This window comes from Thamnophis elegans, chromosome 2 (genome assembly GCF_009769535.1).
Source record: "Thamnophis elegans isolate rThaEle1 chromosome 2, rThaEle1.pri, whole genome shotgun sequence".
Taxonomy (NCBI): domain Eukaryota; kingdom Metazoa; phylum Chordata; class Lepidosauria; order Squamata; family Colubridae; genus Thamnophis; species Thamnophis elegans.
The window spans coordinates 107,224,677-107,242,866 of NC_045542.1; the positions used below are offsets into that span (position 1 = coordinate 107,224,677).

Below are 18,190 nucleotides of genomic sequence, written 5' to 3' on the forward strand. Positions count from 1 at the left end.
AGAGCCTCCATGAAGATTTGCATGGGATATTTTAATAGATGAAGAGCGAAACATCTTGTCCGAAAGATTAGACTGCCCCATTAATTCAGTTAATATCAAACCAGGGGCGAGTTGCAGTGTGTGACTGCTGGAATTCTTTTCAACCCCTTAATTGCAGCTCCACCCAATCAGTGATAAGAGAGGCTTATAATGCAACAACTGGCAGTATTTCAAACAACTGCTCAGTTGCTTCTCCCATACAATGCATTGGTGATTACCTGTGCTCCAGTTTTTAACCATCCTTCTTCCCCCCCCCCCCCCCACAAATATCAAATTTGGCCTGTTCCATTCTGTTTGGGGTGAGTTGCCCTGTTGACACATGACTGGATGGACAGTTTCCAAAACATCATTGCATAATTTCTTTCTAACTTTTGATTTGATTAGAAAGGCTAAAATTGGGGGGGAGGGTCCATATTTGACCAGATTTGCTCCAAAACTTTCTACTCTACTACAGGCCTTTACCACATTCAATAAGCCCACCAATTTGAGTTTTTATGAGTGTTTATCTAAAATATCACTAAAGCAGCAACAAGTTTAAAACAAAATCTATTTTGTAATAAACAATAAAATATATTGTATTTATTTTGGAATATGGTACATTTGTTTATAATAATGTACATTTCCAGTTCATTTTCTGCAGATGTCTATTGCACAATACAATAAAAGGTTCCTCAACATATTAATGCCTGTTATCTAAAGTTTCTGAAACATATCTGAGGAGAATTAATACGAATTTAAAAAGCTGTTTAAAAATAAAATATGCTTAACTCAAAATACTGAAAAGTTTTCTTTTAAAAAAAAAAATCCCTTGCAAGCCACTGAGTGCCCTGGAAAAGGAAAGGAAACTGAAATGTTTATGTTATGAAGGATGATACCACTGACTTATAGTGTGAATGTGTATTTAAATACAACAATAATATTAGAAGTGACTTTAGACATTCATCTCAATGCATAAAGAGTCTCAAATTAAATGAAAAATAGGGTATGCCACATTAATGTGATTCGTTTCAATGAGTTGAGGAAGCGATTTGTTTTGCCTGAGATTGCCAAAAACCTTTCACAGTGGTTCCTTTAGTCAGAGAAGGCTGCAGATTCACAGAAGCTGCTTCCTTTATTTCCAGCAGCTGATTGGAAGCCTCAGAAGAGACTTCTGTTCATGTGCCAAAGGCATCTTCCTGGTATGAGAATATCAAAGGCTTCAGAAATATGACGATCCAGCTGCTTCCATTATGTTTTTAGAAGCAATGGGGCTGTGTTGTTTCTCAAAGCAGGTCTTGATGCTGTGTGTGAAATTTCATCAAGGCAAAGCACGGCTCTGAAGCTGTATCTAACTCCAGTGGAAAACAGGTTGTACTGGCTCCCCTGCTTGTTGCTGCCCAGCTTTCAAGCAATCGGGTGAAGCTCCGAATGAGACTCAATAATCCTGTTTGTACAAATGCAAGTACTGCAACCTTCATGATCTGAGACTCGTCTTTATTAGAATTGCACAGTTGTACTCAAGTTGAAGTTCAACTTATTGTTGACCAGTCATTTATTAGATATGAATATGTTCACTTTCATTCCTCCAAGATAGGAATGCCCTTTGATTTACTAAATTCATTTTTATCATCTGATTAGTTGATAACCCGGTGTTGCCCGAGTATTTATTTATAGGGGGAAAATGTCCAGACCAAATGGAATTTTTAATGTTGGATTTTCCCCCCTACCAGAGGGAGTCCCCTTGTGGAGTATTGTGAAGGCATTACCATGGCAACTCTACTGCACTGTACAGTAGAAGCCACTTTAAGCCACTTTAAGGCACAACAGGCTGTATCTTAACAGAACACACACCCTGAAGGGTTTTAAGGTTATCTTACCACTTATTTTGTTCCAGAGAGAAGGAATCTGTGTACCAAATTTGGTTGAAATTGCTCAAGGCATTCTAGAGTTATGCTGGAATACACACACACACACACACACACACACACACACACACACACACACATCAAAAGGCATTATAGTCTCACTGTCTAAAGTGCAAGTTCACATTCATTTTCTCTACAATTATAACTTTAGTTTACATGTAATTTTCAAATAATTTAAAGGAACCACACATCATCATCTAACCTGATTGTTCAAGCTGCTGCTGTTCCATTTTGCCTATTCATCCTGCAAATCTTTTTAGGTGGTTGCTACGAGTTTTGAAGCTTGAAGAAAAAATTCCAGTGTAGTGCTTTGTTTCACTTGGGATAAAAAAGCAGGAAAAGAATGCTTGGTAATGATATTTAAGTGGTAGGACTTAAAATGAAATATTATTTTTTTTAAAAGAATGTAGAGAAATACTATATATAGAATTCAGGATTAGGATAAAGCTTCCAGCTCTAAAAATGATGCAGTTTTAATTTCATGAGGAATTTTTGAAATGTCACAGAGAGATGTAAGAGGAAACTAGTCTACCAGCTGAAGACAATGCATTAAACTGGTAAATTGATATTATATAGTGTCTAACATTTTTAAAAAATTGTCAAATCAGTCAGATCATGTCAATAATAATTACTGACAGTAACTTACTCACAGTAAGTCATTGTGGGTAAAAAAAAACAAAAACCTTTGGACATAAGTTCCTTTAAGTTTAAGACTTTTGGAAAAATATGACTGGATATTCCAGAACTTTCCTTAGAGATCTGCATGTATGATAGAATCAGTTGCTAAGTGCAAGAGACCGGTCCTTTTCAAACATGGCTGTAGTTGAAGGGATGTATCCTCGCTGAAGTGTTTGTGGCTCCAATAATTCAAATGTTTTAAAATAACTTTTTAAAATTATTTATTTAATGGAATATAGGGTAATTTTTCATTTATAATTTAATTAAATGGCACACTTTTAAAAAAGTTGCTTCCTTATATCTATTATACTAATATTTATGATTAAACATGGCACTTAATAATAAGTTTGTCCTAACTCTGACTAAGGTTGAATTTTAAGAGTGACCAAAGACTTAATCAAAGTCTTGGTAATAAATTATGTATGTACATTTCATTTCATGTACATACAAAAAGATAACCTCTTACATATTATACCAACCATTTAAACATTGGTATACTGATAGAACCATGTTTTGCAAGAGTTTTAATGGTGCTATCTGCAATTTGCTTTCCCATATATGCATTAAATGACTGGATTTTCCCCAAACTCAGAAAGAGAGCAGTCCAAATTACTGTAGTAGATTCTTTTCCTTTCCCGCAATGTAATGGCATGATGCAAACATTAAAAATGTCTTGGTTAATTAAACCTGCAGATTGTTTTCTTTTTGCTGTGTTACAAATACAAGGCGATAAGTCTCATTCCATAATAATTCTAGGATGAACCAAATCGGATCCTGCAATTCTAATATGTCTGCTCCTTGCACTGATTAGTTGGGTAATCTTTTTTGACACATTACTGAGTATACTATCACTTCTCTGCCTGTTGTTACGACCGAATGGATATTGCGTAAGGAGGAATAGTTTCTAAGGTATGTTCTGACTCTTTCTATTAAATCAGATATAACATCTAATGTTTAAATAGCTATATGAAATAGCACAATTCCCTCAAGGTAGGATTGGTTTTGGTCCCCAGAGGAAAAGTTTTGCTTTCTTTTTGCTTGCAATATTTGTTTTAGCTGTGCAATAGTGTTTCTCAGGACAATGCAAGAATATTGTGAAAATAATAGGTTATGTCTTCAACACAGAAAAAGAAATGTTTAGGAGAAATACAATTTTTTTTAGAGAGATTAGATGTCTTGATATGGGATAGCTATGCATAATTGGATTTTTTTAAATATATTTTTCTTCACAGGAGAAATCAATAGTCAGTAACTTGTATTTATGATAAGTTAGTATTTACTTTTAAATTAAAAAGGAGGGAAAGAGAAGGAAAACAATTAAAGTTAGGCTAAAAATATTAGTGACCTAAGATCTTCCAAATGAACATTAAGAATAAATGATGATTTATTGCCATTAATGTTTATCTGGAATTAACATTTTAGTTTCACTACTTATGGTCTCCAGTGCTGCTTAGGAATTTAGGCATGTATTTATTAAGGTGGTAAAACTTCTTGAGCAAAATTATTCTGGAAAATAAAGTAGTATCTAAAATGTTAAAACCTTATGTACTGTTATGTGACTAAGTAATGAATGGCTACGATGACAACTGTGGATTGAAATAAGCAGTTTTCTCCACCCCGCCCATGTATGTGGCAACTGAGACAAAGCATTAACTCATGGAAAGCAGCTTGTTTAAATAAAATGATAAGGAAGCTTGTGAAAAAATATATATGTAATTTATACTTATAATGGAAAGATGTCAATAGAGTGTCAGTGTGCATTGGGCTAGTTGGAATATTAAAATTCAGTTTCCCCAACCTTCTTTGTGTACAGAGACAATACATCAGGTTATTAAGATCAATATATTAATTTTCTTAATTTGCCTAATGTAGTAATGGCTGTAGTATATACAATACAGCTAGTATTCAACTTATGATCACAACTGAACCAAACATTTATGTTGTCAAGTGAGACATTTGTTAGGTGAGTTTTTGCCTGTTTTATGACTTTTCTTGCCACATTTGTTAAGTCAATTACTGCAGTTATTAAATTAGTAACATGGTTGTTAATTAAATCTCGTTTCCCCATTGACTTTGCTTGTTAGAAGGTTACAAAAGGTGATCACATGACCCCGGGACACTGCAACCATCATAAATGTGAGTCAGTTAGCAAGCATCCAAATGTAAATCACGTGACCATGGGGACAGCATGACAGTCATAAGTGTGAAAAATGGTCATAAGTGACTTTTTTCAGTGATGTTGTAACCTCGAAAAGTCACTAAGCAAACTGTTGTAAATTGAGAACTATCTATATACCAAAGGTAGGCAAAATCAAACCTTGAAATGATCTTTAGTAATCTTGCTTATGTATGGAAAAATGAAGGCCTCAGCATGTGGAAAACTATGGGTTCAGCCTAAAAAAAGAAGGAAGGATGATGGAACCAGAATAAACATTTAAATCAGTTAATACTGCAAACATCCACCTGTTTAACATATACTTTTACTGTACAGGTAGTCTTCAATGTACGGCCACAATAGAGCCCAAAATTTATGTTGCTAAGTGAGGCATTTGTTAAGTGAGTTTTGCCTCATTTTACAATCTTTCTTGCCACAGTTGTTAAGTGAATCAGTGCAGTTATTAGGTTAGCACGGCCATTAAGTGAATCTGGCTTCCCCATTGACTTTGTTTGTCAAAAGGTTGCAAAAGGAGATCTCGTGATCCTGGGACACTGAAAAGGTCATAAATATGAGTCAGTTGTCAAGTGTCTGAATTTTGATCACGTGACCATGGAAATGCTGTCACTTTTTTCAGTGAGGTTATAACTTTAAATGGTCACTAAATGAACTGTTGTAAGTCGAGGACTACCTGTATTCATTATTCATTATAGTCAATGATGTTTCATTATAGGGAATATCCAATGCATCTAGAGCATGGGTATCAAATTCATGTCACGTGATGTTTGGTGATGTTTTTTGCATTTGCGGAGCTGGGCTGGGTGTGGCCTGTGCATGACACAGGCTGCCAGTTTAACATCCCTGATCTAGAGGACGGCAGTCTAGGTAATGTTCCACTACAGATATTTTGACTTACAATGGGTCACTTACTGGCCATTCTACATTCAAATGGAGCTACCTGAGAGGGTATTTATAGTTCCAACTGTTGTCTCCCCATCATATGACTGCATGCTGGGATCTCAACAGCCGGGCCATATTTATGGCTGCAGCATCCTGTGATCATGTGATTTATTTTACAACAGTTTTGTCAAAAATTGGTATTTACTTCCATAGTGAAGCATTGGTTTGTTTAATGACCACTGCAAAAAGAGTCATAAAATCAGGTTGATCATGTGAACTACCTGTTTACTACCATCACTGGTTGCAACCATGATGGGTAGGCTTCATCATGGTCATAACTCAAGGACTACCTGTAATACTTTTATTGTTAGTTTGATAATAAAATAATAGTAAAGATGATTTTGCTTTTTACATGACTGTGTGTTTTAAATAGCTAGTGAATTTATGGTAAAATATCTCAATAGATGGCCTAGGCAATTTTATTTTAAATTGCCTGTTACATAAATAATATAAAAACCTTACATTATTTAAATATATTAATTTCTCCCATGAGAGAAAATTGGAAATTATCTTGATTTTTCATCTGGATATGATATTGCATATTTTCATTATATACTGTGCATTAATTTATTTACCAAATGCAGATAGTTGTCCATGTTACAACTATGTCTCTAGGCACCAAGCAATAAAAGAGTACAAACTTTAGAAATAAACTTTAAAAGAACAATTAAATAATTAAAACATAAATATAACTATTACCACAGGAGAATGCTTTCAAGATATTGCATACAATGGGTCCCCAAGCCGTGACAAACGATATTTTAAGGGAAAATCAGTAGAGCTCTGGCCAATTTTGGTAAATACCAGCGTTCTCAATCTTAGTGATGTGAAGATGTATGGACTTCAACTCCCAGAATCCCCCAGCAAACATCTTCACAGAGTTGCTTCATAGTGAGAAGGGCAGCATATAAATTAATAAAATGAATAAAATCTTTTAAGTCACCAAGGTTTATAAACACGGACGTGTACTCTGCTAAAAGGTAACTTTAAAAGCATGGCCATCTTTTTTTTTACTACCTATCAGTAGGATCCTGTTAAAGCCAATTTAAATATGGCACCAAACCATTCAAGGAAAGAACCAACCTAGGAACTAAGGATAAATTTCATAACAGTTAAAACAATTAATCAGTGGAATAACTTGCTTCCAGAAGTTGTGAATGCCCCAACACACTATAAAGAAGAGATTGGCCACCATTTGTCTGACATAGTATAGACTAGTTTCCTGCTTTAGCAGATGTTTGGACTAGAAGGCCTCCAAAGTCCCTTCCAACTCTATTATTCTGTTCTGTTATTCTGCCTTGTCTGGCCTTGGAAGCTAATGCGGGATCAGGCCCAGCATGTGAGGTTTTAAAAGAATAGCAGAGTTTAGACTAGGCCCAGGATGGGTGGTTTCTAAAGAATCTAAAACTAGAAGATTATATGTTTTTGGTGATTGCCATTGTTATCTGTATTATGGTTGTTAAATAAACCCCAGTCCAATGCATTTCAGAATGAATAATTTATTTGATTATTTAAGACGTAAAAGGTTAATTACTAAATTTAGTTTTCCCCTACAGGACTATTATCATTGCATATTTACATTCCATCCCAAAATATTAAAGTTACAGTAATTCAAATTTTAAAGAATCGTAGTTAAGAATTCTTGGGCTAATCTATAGATTTTTCACAGAATAAGTTTATAATTGCACATAGACAAACATAGTTCACCCTTTTGCTTCTGCAAGCATTGCTGTAGGAGATATGCGTTCATGTTTTCAAGAGTTCATTCCAGATCTAGTCATGGAGTCAGTTTAAATAACTGCAGAGCAAGCTATAAAAATCAGATCTCTTTCAGAGTATTGGATTGGTGTTCTACATAATTCTTATGTTTATTGCTGCTCATTTTTAGACATATAAATAGTCCAAACCAATGAAGTTATGACTGGGAGGAGATTTCTGGCTACCATCAACTAGTAATTCAATACAAGGAATAAAAAATAGAAAGCTAGCATTAAGTATTAGAAAATTATGCAGATCCTTCAAACTTTGCAAAGCATCTTAGCAGAATCCAAGCATCTAATTTGAGCATCCCTTGAACAGCCTCTGAAGTAGCCATGGAGATTGTCCAAAGGATGTGTCTGTTTTAGTGATTTTTAACTCTAAATGATCTTTCTAAAAATGGACATATTTGCTTTTAATGGCTGCCATTAAAATTAAAAACCTGCATCACGTTTAGCCAAACAATTCTGTTTTAATAGAGCCATGACAGCCCTCTCTTTTCAGTGTTTCGCATAATATCCATTTTTAGAAAGGGCATATAGAGCTAGGAAGCATTTGAAAATCTATCCTTAAATCTTAATACTGAGGGCTAAAATAATGTCATCCAGCCTATTGCAAAGGCAAGCAACATCCAGAATGTTAATTGCATGCAAGCTATTATTGTGATGTCTAATTTAACCTTAATAGTTTTGCTAATTTTTGTTTCACTTATGGTTTCTAGATTTTATTCTGCTCAATCTTTAATTTTTAAACGTGAATTATCTTTCAAAGGGCTGCTCATTCTGCAATCACTAAACAAGAGTTTTTAAATAAGCAACATTTAAGTTCCCCATTTTTTGTCTTGCTTTTTACAAATTGAATTTAAATCATTTGAATAAGGGTATTAATTCTGTTAAGCAACTAGTGCATTCCTAAAACATATGTTAACATATATTATGGAGAAATAAAACAGACTCTGCTGGGAATAATTGTCAAGCAACTTCAAATTGCTTGATTTTCTTCCGTAGTTCACTCTAAAAGAAGCACTCTAAAAAGAAATTAGCTTCATTTCGTAAGTGCCTCCTTGACCCATTTCTTCAGTTTGCCCCAAATTAATTGTATATGCCAGATGGTCATTATTTACACACTTAACATTTTTTTCTGTCTACTATAATCTTGGAAACTGATGATTTTTCCATTGTAGATATTGAGCTTTATTTAAGACATGTTTTAGTGGGAAAATACTGTTTATGAGCTATTCAAAACAATGTATCAGATATGAATATCATTCAGCTGCTATATTTCCATTTAGCCTTTAGAAGATTGCATGGATGTTAGAAAGTTTCTCTTTTGAAAAAAAAAAAAAGAGTAATCTGTCCCTCCGCAATTTTGAGTCCTTAATGGTACATCGACTCTCTGTAACATACGTCTTCTCTCCCTTACAAATAGTGTATTCATCTAATAAATGAAGTTGATATTTAATAGAAAAGTACAATGAACCATACATAACTGATATAGAAGAAAAGGAAAATGCTAAATTCTTCTACATGTCTGGAATTAAAGAGAAATTATTTATTTTGAAATAATTCTTAAATGAGAAAGTGATTTTACACATTGCAAAGAGCTATTTGCACCATAGTGTGTTTTTTAAATTAGCTATCCTTGGTTTATTTCACACTATTTGCTAAAGTATACAGCATTTCCAGAAGGCTTCTTGTATACCATCTGTGCTGGATCAGGAAACTGAGAGGTGACATCTTATGTAACAAACTTTATCCATCCAGAATTAACTCCTCCAAACATGCTAGAGTTGGATACAATATAGGAACCTAATCAAAGACTGCCTGATCAATGGGAGGGCAGAAAAGCAAGAACCAGAGTTTTGTATCTCCTTCAACACCTGTAGCAGTAAAAGAGAAAATAAAGAAGAGCAATACAAATGATCCCACACTAATGTTTCCCAAGCCTACCTTTTGATACCAAATCTTATTTCTATTGGTTGGAGAATGAGATCACTGATAGATTTTGCTTTGCTTTGCTCTTGCAAGAGTTTATTGTAGTCCACTCTGAAGAACACAAATTATCTTTTGTTTATCCAGTCATGCAAAGCTGTTACCTGAACAGTACTATACATTTGCATCTGGTGTCTATTTCGTTAAAAAAAAAAACAAGATAGAAGAACTTCACTTGTATAATGTACATAATTCCTTTCGTGTGTATGTTGCTGGCACAGAATAATTAAGCCATATATGACTGAAAGTGAGATTTAATTTCTGCACTGAAACAGCACACATTTGAACTTTCAAAATTAAGGTGTTTAAGCAATTGCTCTTCCATCTGCAAACTGAATTACATAGGAAGGACATATACAAAGAAATATCCTCTGCAAGAAAACAGTATTTTATCTGGTGCTGCCACATTCGTCATTAGCTATTATGCTGCTTTCAGGCATTGAGCTAAAGACTAATAAAGCAAAAGAGCAACAGTGCATTGAATTTATTCAATATGGTTGAAAGTCAATAAATCTCTATTGGGCACAGGTCATTCTTCTTAGTTCAGGTGATTGTGGGCAATGAAGTTCTTGTTAGTTCAGCACTGGGTGTGTCCTGATTTCCTTGTGTGGGTTAAGCTGCATTTCATTATTCACTCTGCCAACACATTTCATAAATGTAAAAATGTTTGTCTCTGGGGTTGGTTAAAGAATCAAATGAAATATGTATTTTTATAGGTTTCTTATTCTGTAATAATCTAATTGCTAGAAATCCTGTCATATTAATAATAGGCAACACAAAAGTATTGCTTGATTCCTTATGCTTGTCTTCTCTCAGCAGGAAAGGCTGCACTAAACAAGAAACTTGCAGCACTGGTTTGTTCAGTGGCATACCCATATATGAATTCCGGGTTCACTGGTTTCCTAATAAACCAAAATTTGTTCTTTGGTTTTGGTTCCAGATTTGTTAGATAATAGCAGGTCGTAAACGCCAGTTTGGATAAAGTAGTAAACAAACTAGCCATGGTAGAAAAGCCCGCATAGCAGAAACCAAGCAAGAACAATTAGATTGTGTTCATTTCAATTTGTTGTTGAATCCTAAACAAAAATTCTAGCTTTCTGCTCTGTGAAACATGCAAGAATCTGAATAATTTTTTTTGTAAAAAAACAACAACCCTTTCTTAGAAATTTTAATATGTCACTTCTTAAAACACTGATAAATGTTATTTGCCAAGTAAAAAGAACAACATGTCATCATTCCTGTCATGTTGGTAGAACATAGTGGCTTGTTTTTGTGCCCTAGCTGAAGTAATTTTATAATGCAGGAAAAATCACTCTGTTCAGAATATCCATCTGAATGACTAAACCCTAATGTCATTTAATTGAGTATAGGTAATCCTCAACTTACGACCGCAATTGATCCCAGAATTTATGTTGCCAAGCAAGACATTTGTTAAGTGAATTTTGCCCCATTTTACAACTTTTCTTGCCACAGTTGTTAAACAAATCACTGGAGTTGTTCAATTAGTAATACTGTTGTCAAGTGAATCTGTCTTCCCCATTGACTTAGCTTGTCAGAAAGTCACAAAAGGTCATCACATGACTCCAGGGCACTGCAACCATCATAAATATGAATCAGTTGCCAAGGTTCTGATTTTTGATCTTATAACCCTGGGGATGCTGCAATGGTTCCAAGTGTGAAAAGCAGTCATAAGTCACTTTTTTCAGCTTTGTAACTTCAAATGAATCGTAAGTCGAGGACTATCTGTACTGTAGGGTTTTCAGTGTTGGGGCATGTACATAACAAAACAACATTTCTTTTTAATATCTTAAATAAGGCTATCCTTACATGGGCTGTGACATATAAATTGTATGAAAAACTATTTCATTTTCTCTCTTTGGGATTTTTCTACATTCAGATTCTGATATTGTAGCACGTGTAATTTTAAGCACCTTTGTGCAGCATGCCTTCCTATAAATATCTCTTTTCCTGAGATTAAAAGAGCAATACTTCTTTATCTTGAGATTATTTTGATTGTTCTTTATAGTTTTTTTTTCATTTCTAAAATTGTGGAGATGCTGCTGCTACAGTATATTACTTCTGTATGAATCCTTTTGTACAATGTCCCTTGTGGATTTATCCTAAGCATCTATTTGTTTTTTTTAGGAATAGAATGAAGGCATGCTAGAAGGTAGGCTTATGTAGCATGGATCATTTTGTATCCTTTTTTTCTTTCTAGAATGGAGTTATCTATGTACCATGTGGTATTCTTGGTCATTGCCCAAGAAATTGAATAAATGAAGATTCTGGCATAATTCTCAATTTCTTCTTGAGTTTATCTTTTACACAGCAGCTGCATGTAGATGAATATTTTTGTTAAAGTCTCCACCCTAATCCCAATAGCGTTCCCCTGTGAAATAAACTTCCAATCAAAACATTAGAAAAGTTAAGATTTATTTTGCATATTTTCCTTAAAAAGCAAAAAGTCCCCATAAAAACTGTAAACCTGCCTTCAAATCTATAGTACTTAATTTTTTTAATTTTTAATGATTGCCTGTATCTTGAAGTGAAATAATTACAAGGGGATAATGTCATTTATATCATTTGAAGAAATGATATTAAAAAATGTTTATATAGAAAATAACTAATTATTTTAATGTTGCAATGTATTGTTCAATGTTGTGCTATCATTAGAATCTACTATTGATTTGATAAAAGCATTTATGATTGATATCGCTTGCTTGATTAATTTATGTACCTGACGGGCGTATATCATTGAGCAAACGGAAGCTATTTTGAAATTAGACATTCCTTAAAAAGTGTTGGCTGTCAATGTTTCCTTGTTAAATTGTTTTATCAAAACATAGTTGGATATTACATGCCTTTCTTAATATTGAAATAAAAATATTTTCATTACCTAAGTAGCATGTAGTATAAGAACATGAGTACACATGTCCAGGAATTACATAATAAATAGAGCTAGGCTGGGATCTAGACAGAAGTAGCAATATTATTGGTATCTAAAACATATATATATTTGGCATAATACTGCATTTTCTTGAAAATATGTATGAGAGAGTGACACCTACTGACTAGCAAGTATGAATAAAAAAATCTAAGCTAAATGAACGTTTTCTTCTGATCTCCTTGAATATGGCATATGGAACAATTGCATGATTTAAAAAGAAAACTTGCAAATGAACAGAATAGAATAGAATAGAATAAGCTGGAACCTTGGAGGTCTTCTAGTCCAGTCCCGTGCTCAAGCAGGAGAACCTATACTATTTCACATAAGGGAATTTCTAGACTCTTCTTAAAAACATCCAGCGATGGGACGCTCACGATTTCTGGAAGCAAGCTGTTCCACCGGTTAATTGTCTTCAGTATTTGGAAGTTTCTCCTTAATTCCAGGTTGTTTCTCTCTTTTGATTAGAAACAACCATTGTTTCTTGACCTGCCCTCCAGTGCTTTGGAGAATAATTTGACCCCCTATTCTTTGTGGCAGCCACGCAAGTACTGGAATACTGCTATCATGTCATCCTTAACTCTTCTTTTGCCTAGCCAAACCCAAATCTTGCAGCCGGCCTTCATATGTTTTAGTCTCCAGGCCTTTGATCGTCTTAGTTGCTCTTCTCTGAACTTTTTCCAAAGTTTTAACATCTTTTTTGTAGTATGACCAAAGTTGGTTGCAGTATTCCAGGTGTGGATTGAAGTAGAGTGGGAATATGTTAACAGAAGAAATTGAAGAATCATGGGACAGTGTTAATAGAATAGGAATTCTAATTCTGAATTTGTATTTTAATGTGACTGATGAAACATGCTCCATAATTTTAAAGCAGCAGAGATACTAGCTCTGATTCTCATAATTTCAGTTTACATTTTATTTTACACAGATACATATCACTGAGAAAGCAAGGGAAGGAACAAATGTAAGAAAATGAAGCTACTGCATATGCTGCACAGGAAAGAGAGGGGCTTAGTACCGTGGTTTTTTTTTAAACGACATGGAGTGAAATTTCTTAGAAACAGGAACAAACTAAATTCAGCTCTTTACTTGCTATTTGTTACATATATCAAATGAAATATTTGACTTGCTAGTATACATGTCCTAGAAGTGCTTCTGCAAGAGAAGTTACACAATTCCATGCACAGGAACATTTCAGGATGTATCAAGGATAGTGGGTGTGAACATGCAATCAAAACTTCTAGGCAGGGTTTTTCCAGTGTTTTTTATTTTTATTTTCCATTTCATTTTTGTACAGTCACATATATACTGTGCATAACCGGGGCCATATAACATTAAACAATAAACACAGCCATTCCTCTTGTCGGCAATACCCCCGAAAATAGAAACCCAATGTACCTCTTCGGCCCTCCATACACCCTTTCTTTCGCCCCCCTCCAACTTCCCTTCTTCCCTCCATCATTCCCCTCTACCCTACTTCCCCTCCCCCTCTACCACTCCTCTCTCCCGATACACTCCCTCCCTTCCTTCTCCCCCTCCCTCCAGTCCTCTCTCCCACCCTCGCTACCCCTCTCTCTTCTATCCCTCTACTCCTCCCTTCGGTGTATTTCTACAATCTATTAATATATTCAGCTTGTCCTATTTTTACAGTGAAATTAAAGAGCAACAGTATACAAGTGCCGTCACGTTACTTTAAAATCTAGCACATACTATATATCCCCCCTCCCCCCTAACACCCCACCTCCCTCCCCCCCCCGACTTCCCAGAGCCCGTAAACGCTATAGATTTTTAACAAACACAGTCTAAAATATATTGAGGCAAAGGAAATTTTAAAATAAATTCTTAGAAACAGGAACAAACTAAATTCAGCTCTTTACTTGCTATTTGTTACATATATCAAATGAAATATTTGACTTGCTAGTATACATGTCCTAGAAGTGCTTCTGCAAGAGAAGTTACACAATTCCATGCACAGGAACATTTCAGGATGTATCAAGGATAGTGGGTGTGAACATGCAATCAAAACTTCTAGGCAGGGTTTTGATTACACAAATCTCTGTTTGACTCTTTTCATACCTGCCTGCCTGTTTGTTTTTTTGTTTATTGGATTTCAAAGGTGCCTGACTAAAAAAATAAACAGGTGGGGAAAAAACATTGGATCGACTCATTTCTTATTTTAGACAAGAGGGATGAGGAAAACTGCAGAGGACCACTAATATACCTAATTAAAAAAATTATAGTTAAGTGGGTCAATAATAATAAACATTCAAATTATTCCTTTTTTAATAAGTCAAGGATCAAAGTTATACTACATATACTATTTTTAGGAACTCATGTGACTTTCACTATTTGTTCTGACATACAATATGCACTCAGAATTTAGAAATTTTCCTTTGCTAAAAGTCAGGTGAATATGATAGTATTTTTAACACTTAAATCTGTAGTAATTGCAAATTAATTTATTCAGATTTATCTACTCAGTCTTTTGAAAGGCAGCTATTTTCTGTAATAGGTTGTAAAATGGATTACTTCTTGTACCCCATTGTATCCCATTCAGATGAAGTTTGGTGATTTTAGAATGTGAATGTTTATGACAGAAAACAAAGACAGGTCCAATAATAAAAGTAGAAATTTGTGAGCAGATTTGAAATATAATTTATTTATGCTTTCTTAATTCTTATTTTTACTTGGTGTAATTGTTGACTTAATACCATTGTCTGGTCTTTCTTCTATAGGTGACTGCTGAGCTGTGAATTATGGCACCCTTTTTACGAATATCATTCAACTCTTTTGAGCTAGGACAAGTCCAGAATCAGGGAGAGCAATTACTGCCTTTCTGCGCAATAAAAATGAAAGAGGCTTTGACTACAGGTAAAATAAAAATGATTTTGACTTTGTTTTTAAGTGGATCTCTTCTCAAATAGTCTGAGAAAACTGCAGTTGAATCCTGAGCATGTTTACTTAGAAGTAACTGCCTCTGAGTTAATAGGAAAATATTATTTAAATTTCAAATACAGCTGGTAGATCAAAACATGTAAGACACTTTAATATAAGGGTTTGATTTCTTTTAGCAGTATTCAGGTTAGCGGGATGGGTTGGATCTTGTTCTGTTACTTTAAATCAAAAGCAGATTTGTTTGTTTGTTAAAGCTGTTTTATTTATTTATTTACTTGTCAAATTTAGAAACTGCCAATTTCCCCATATCTGAAACAAATAAAACCAGTTAACAAGTTAACATTTTATTTTTTATGGAAAATGGACAAGTACATGCATAGGGATGTTGTAGCACCCACCCACCTACCCCCCAAAAACCCCAATTGGTGTGTATGTGAGTTTGTTTGTTTGTTTGTTTATGTTGACCATTCACCAAGTGACTCTGGGCAGCTAACATGGGTTAACTCATAACTTAGCCAGCAGTGTATTATTATCAAAGGTAATCTAATTTCTTTTTAACACTAGCATCACCGCCATATTTTATGCATCAATCTTCCTCTTAAAAATCCAGAGAACTAGAGAAAACAAATCTATTTTATGCTTGCCATTTATTTTCATTACTCATTAAATTGAAAGGGGAACCAAACTGCTATTAAATTGCTTTATGTCTTGTCTAATTTTCCATTGCTTTTTGCAATAATTTGCTGAGACAGATTGAAAAAAATCGTTTTTGTCTCCTATCAAAATTGTCCCTACTAGCCAAAGAGCAAATAATAGCAAATAATGGGTTCACACACTGTATGAAGGCATAGTTTGGCTTATTTAGTTTTGGTTTAGGATGAAGTGTGAACCCACCCCAATCTTTAATCATTTTAGGCTTGTAAATACATTTAGGATTATTAATGTATAGCATGTGTATTCCAACAAAATGCCCTCTATGGTCAACTAGCCCAACTAAAAATAACCATTTAGCAGAAGGCATTATGATCTTTCTCTAGCCATCTAGGATGTTCTTTACCATCTCACTGCTGTTTTCTTATTTTCTGGGCAAGATTCCAAACAAAGTGGTACTATGGAGCTTTTTTTTTAAATTTTTGAAGAATGTCTTTCAGACTTGTGTAGAATTGCAAGGCATGGCCAGAAATATATATGATGCTCAAAGTTGGTTTCTTCTCATCCCTTCTTGAGGTCAGGTAGATTCTCACTCTTTTAAAATTAATGATAATTATTTTTTTAAAACAACAAATTAAAGGTGGGTTTTTAGGGCAAGTGTCAATCTGCTCTCTATAGATATACTGGCGACCCTACCACTATATTGTTTATGTAAGGTTGTACAATTCTGTGTACAACTCCAAGAAGATCTGACCTATTTGCAGAGAGTAAAGGATGATGAGCTTGATAGAAATATACAGGAGCAGGGATGACTATTAGCAACCCAGGATCTCATTGCTGAAGTTCATTTTTCTTCCCACCATTTTCTTGTCAAATCAACCTGAATATTGTTAGTTTGCAGCTATTTTCTTAGACTTTTATTATTCTGTGTCCCTTAACATCATCACCGGCACCTTGGATGCTGCTGAACATTTTCTTTTTGATGTAGCCTAGAAGTATCATTGTCCTTTTCCACTTGTGCCCATTAAAAAGCCCACTTAACCATTTTCATTTTGCAGTCAGTTTCAGGGCATGGATCAAAAATACTTAACAGTACATGCCTCTTCCCATTCTTCTCTTCCTGTGACTCCAAGCTAATTTGGATGTTGCTAAGATAAAAATAAAAGAGAAATGGAGAAATGGGAAAATGAATATTATAACATGAATATTATAACATAATTTTTTTGCTGAAGGGAGACAAGTATAGATCTTTTTCGAGTTATTTAATTCTCATCAGAGAATTAATTCTCTCGTACGTACGTACGTACGTACATACATACATACATACATACATATTCATGTTTTATTAATTCCCTCACATTAACAACAAATTGAATGTTTCTATATTTGTTCTGAAATGGAAAAAGCTTTTACCTATAAAATTATAATGTGAAAGTGTAGTTCAAGGATATATTAAGTATTTTGAAACAGTGCATGCATGCTATTCAACAAAATGAATATATTTTATGAATTCAGGATCATGATCTATAGTGTATATCAGTATATTCAGTATCTTTAATTCTTTATGCATTAATACAGTACGAGCCATTAATAGTTGATGCTTTATTGTGCTTGTGTTCAGATGTAATAAAATAATTCCTCAGATGTTTAGGAGGGATGCAATTATTATCTTAAACACTAAAGTGGGAAATAATATACTTGAGGCCTCCTTTCAGAAATATAAAGTGCATTTGGAGTTCAGTTATTCCTTTTTAGTTTAGAAACAAATGATTTCATGCTGTGCTAAACCAGTACATCTTAAGCTGTCCTAATGCAGTGAGAAAATGCAAGGTTATACATGGAATATTACATGATTTATGAATACAGAAAGACCGTTTATTTATCTAATAATTTTGATTAATGTTATTTCATTCATTTATTCAGTTTGATCTTAAAACGGTTCATGATAAACATAGTAAAAAGCTGCAACAAAACACTATAAAATGTCTTCATTTAAAATGATAGATGGAAAAAGGAAAACAAAATAGGATTTCTCATCTAACATGTTACATATTACCCATGACATTTTCCTACTAGTCTGGCTCATTATTTTGTAGCTTGTATTTGGACCAGAGTCAGCAAAGAATAAAAACAATTGTTTTCCAGTGTTGCCATGGAAATCTGAGCAAACATAGAAATAAAGAAACAACAAACATACCTAAGAAAGAGAATTACA

At 34.2% G+C, this 18,190-nt stretch overlaps 1 protein-coding gene across 1 annotated transcript in view; it reads left to right on the top strand.

Moving 5' to 3' along the window:
• The window catches only part of PRKCD (protein kinase C delta), a 60,179-nt gene that overhangs the window by 9,606 nt on the left and 32,383 nt on the right, over positions 1-18,190 (top strand). The window contains 1 exon segment of the mRNA XM_032238881.1: positions 15,165-15,300. Within this exon segment, the coding sequence (XP_032094772.1) occupies positions 15,186-15,300 (115 nt within the window). The 5' untranslated portion in view covers positions 15,165-15,185.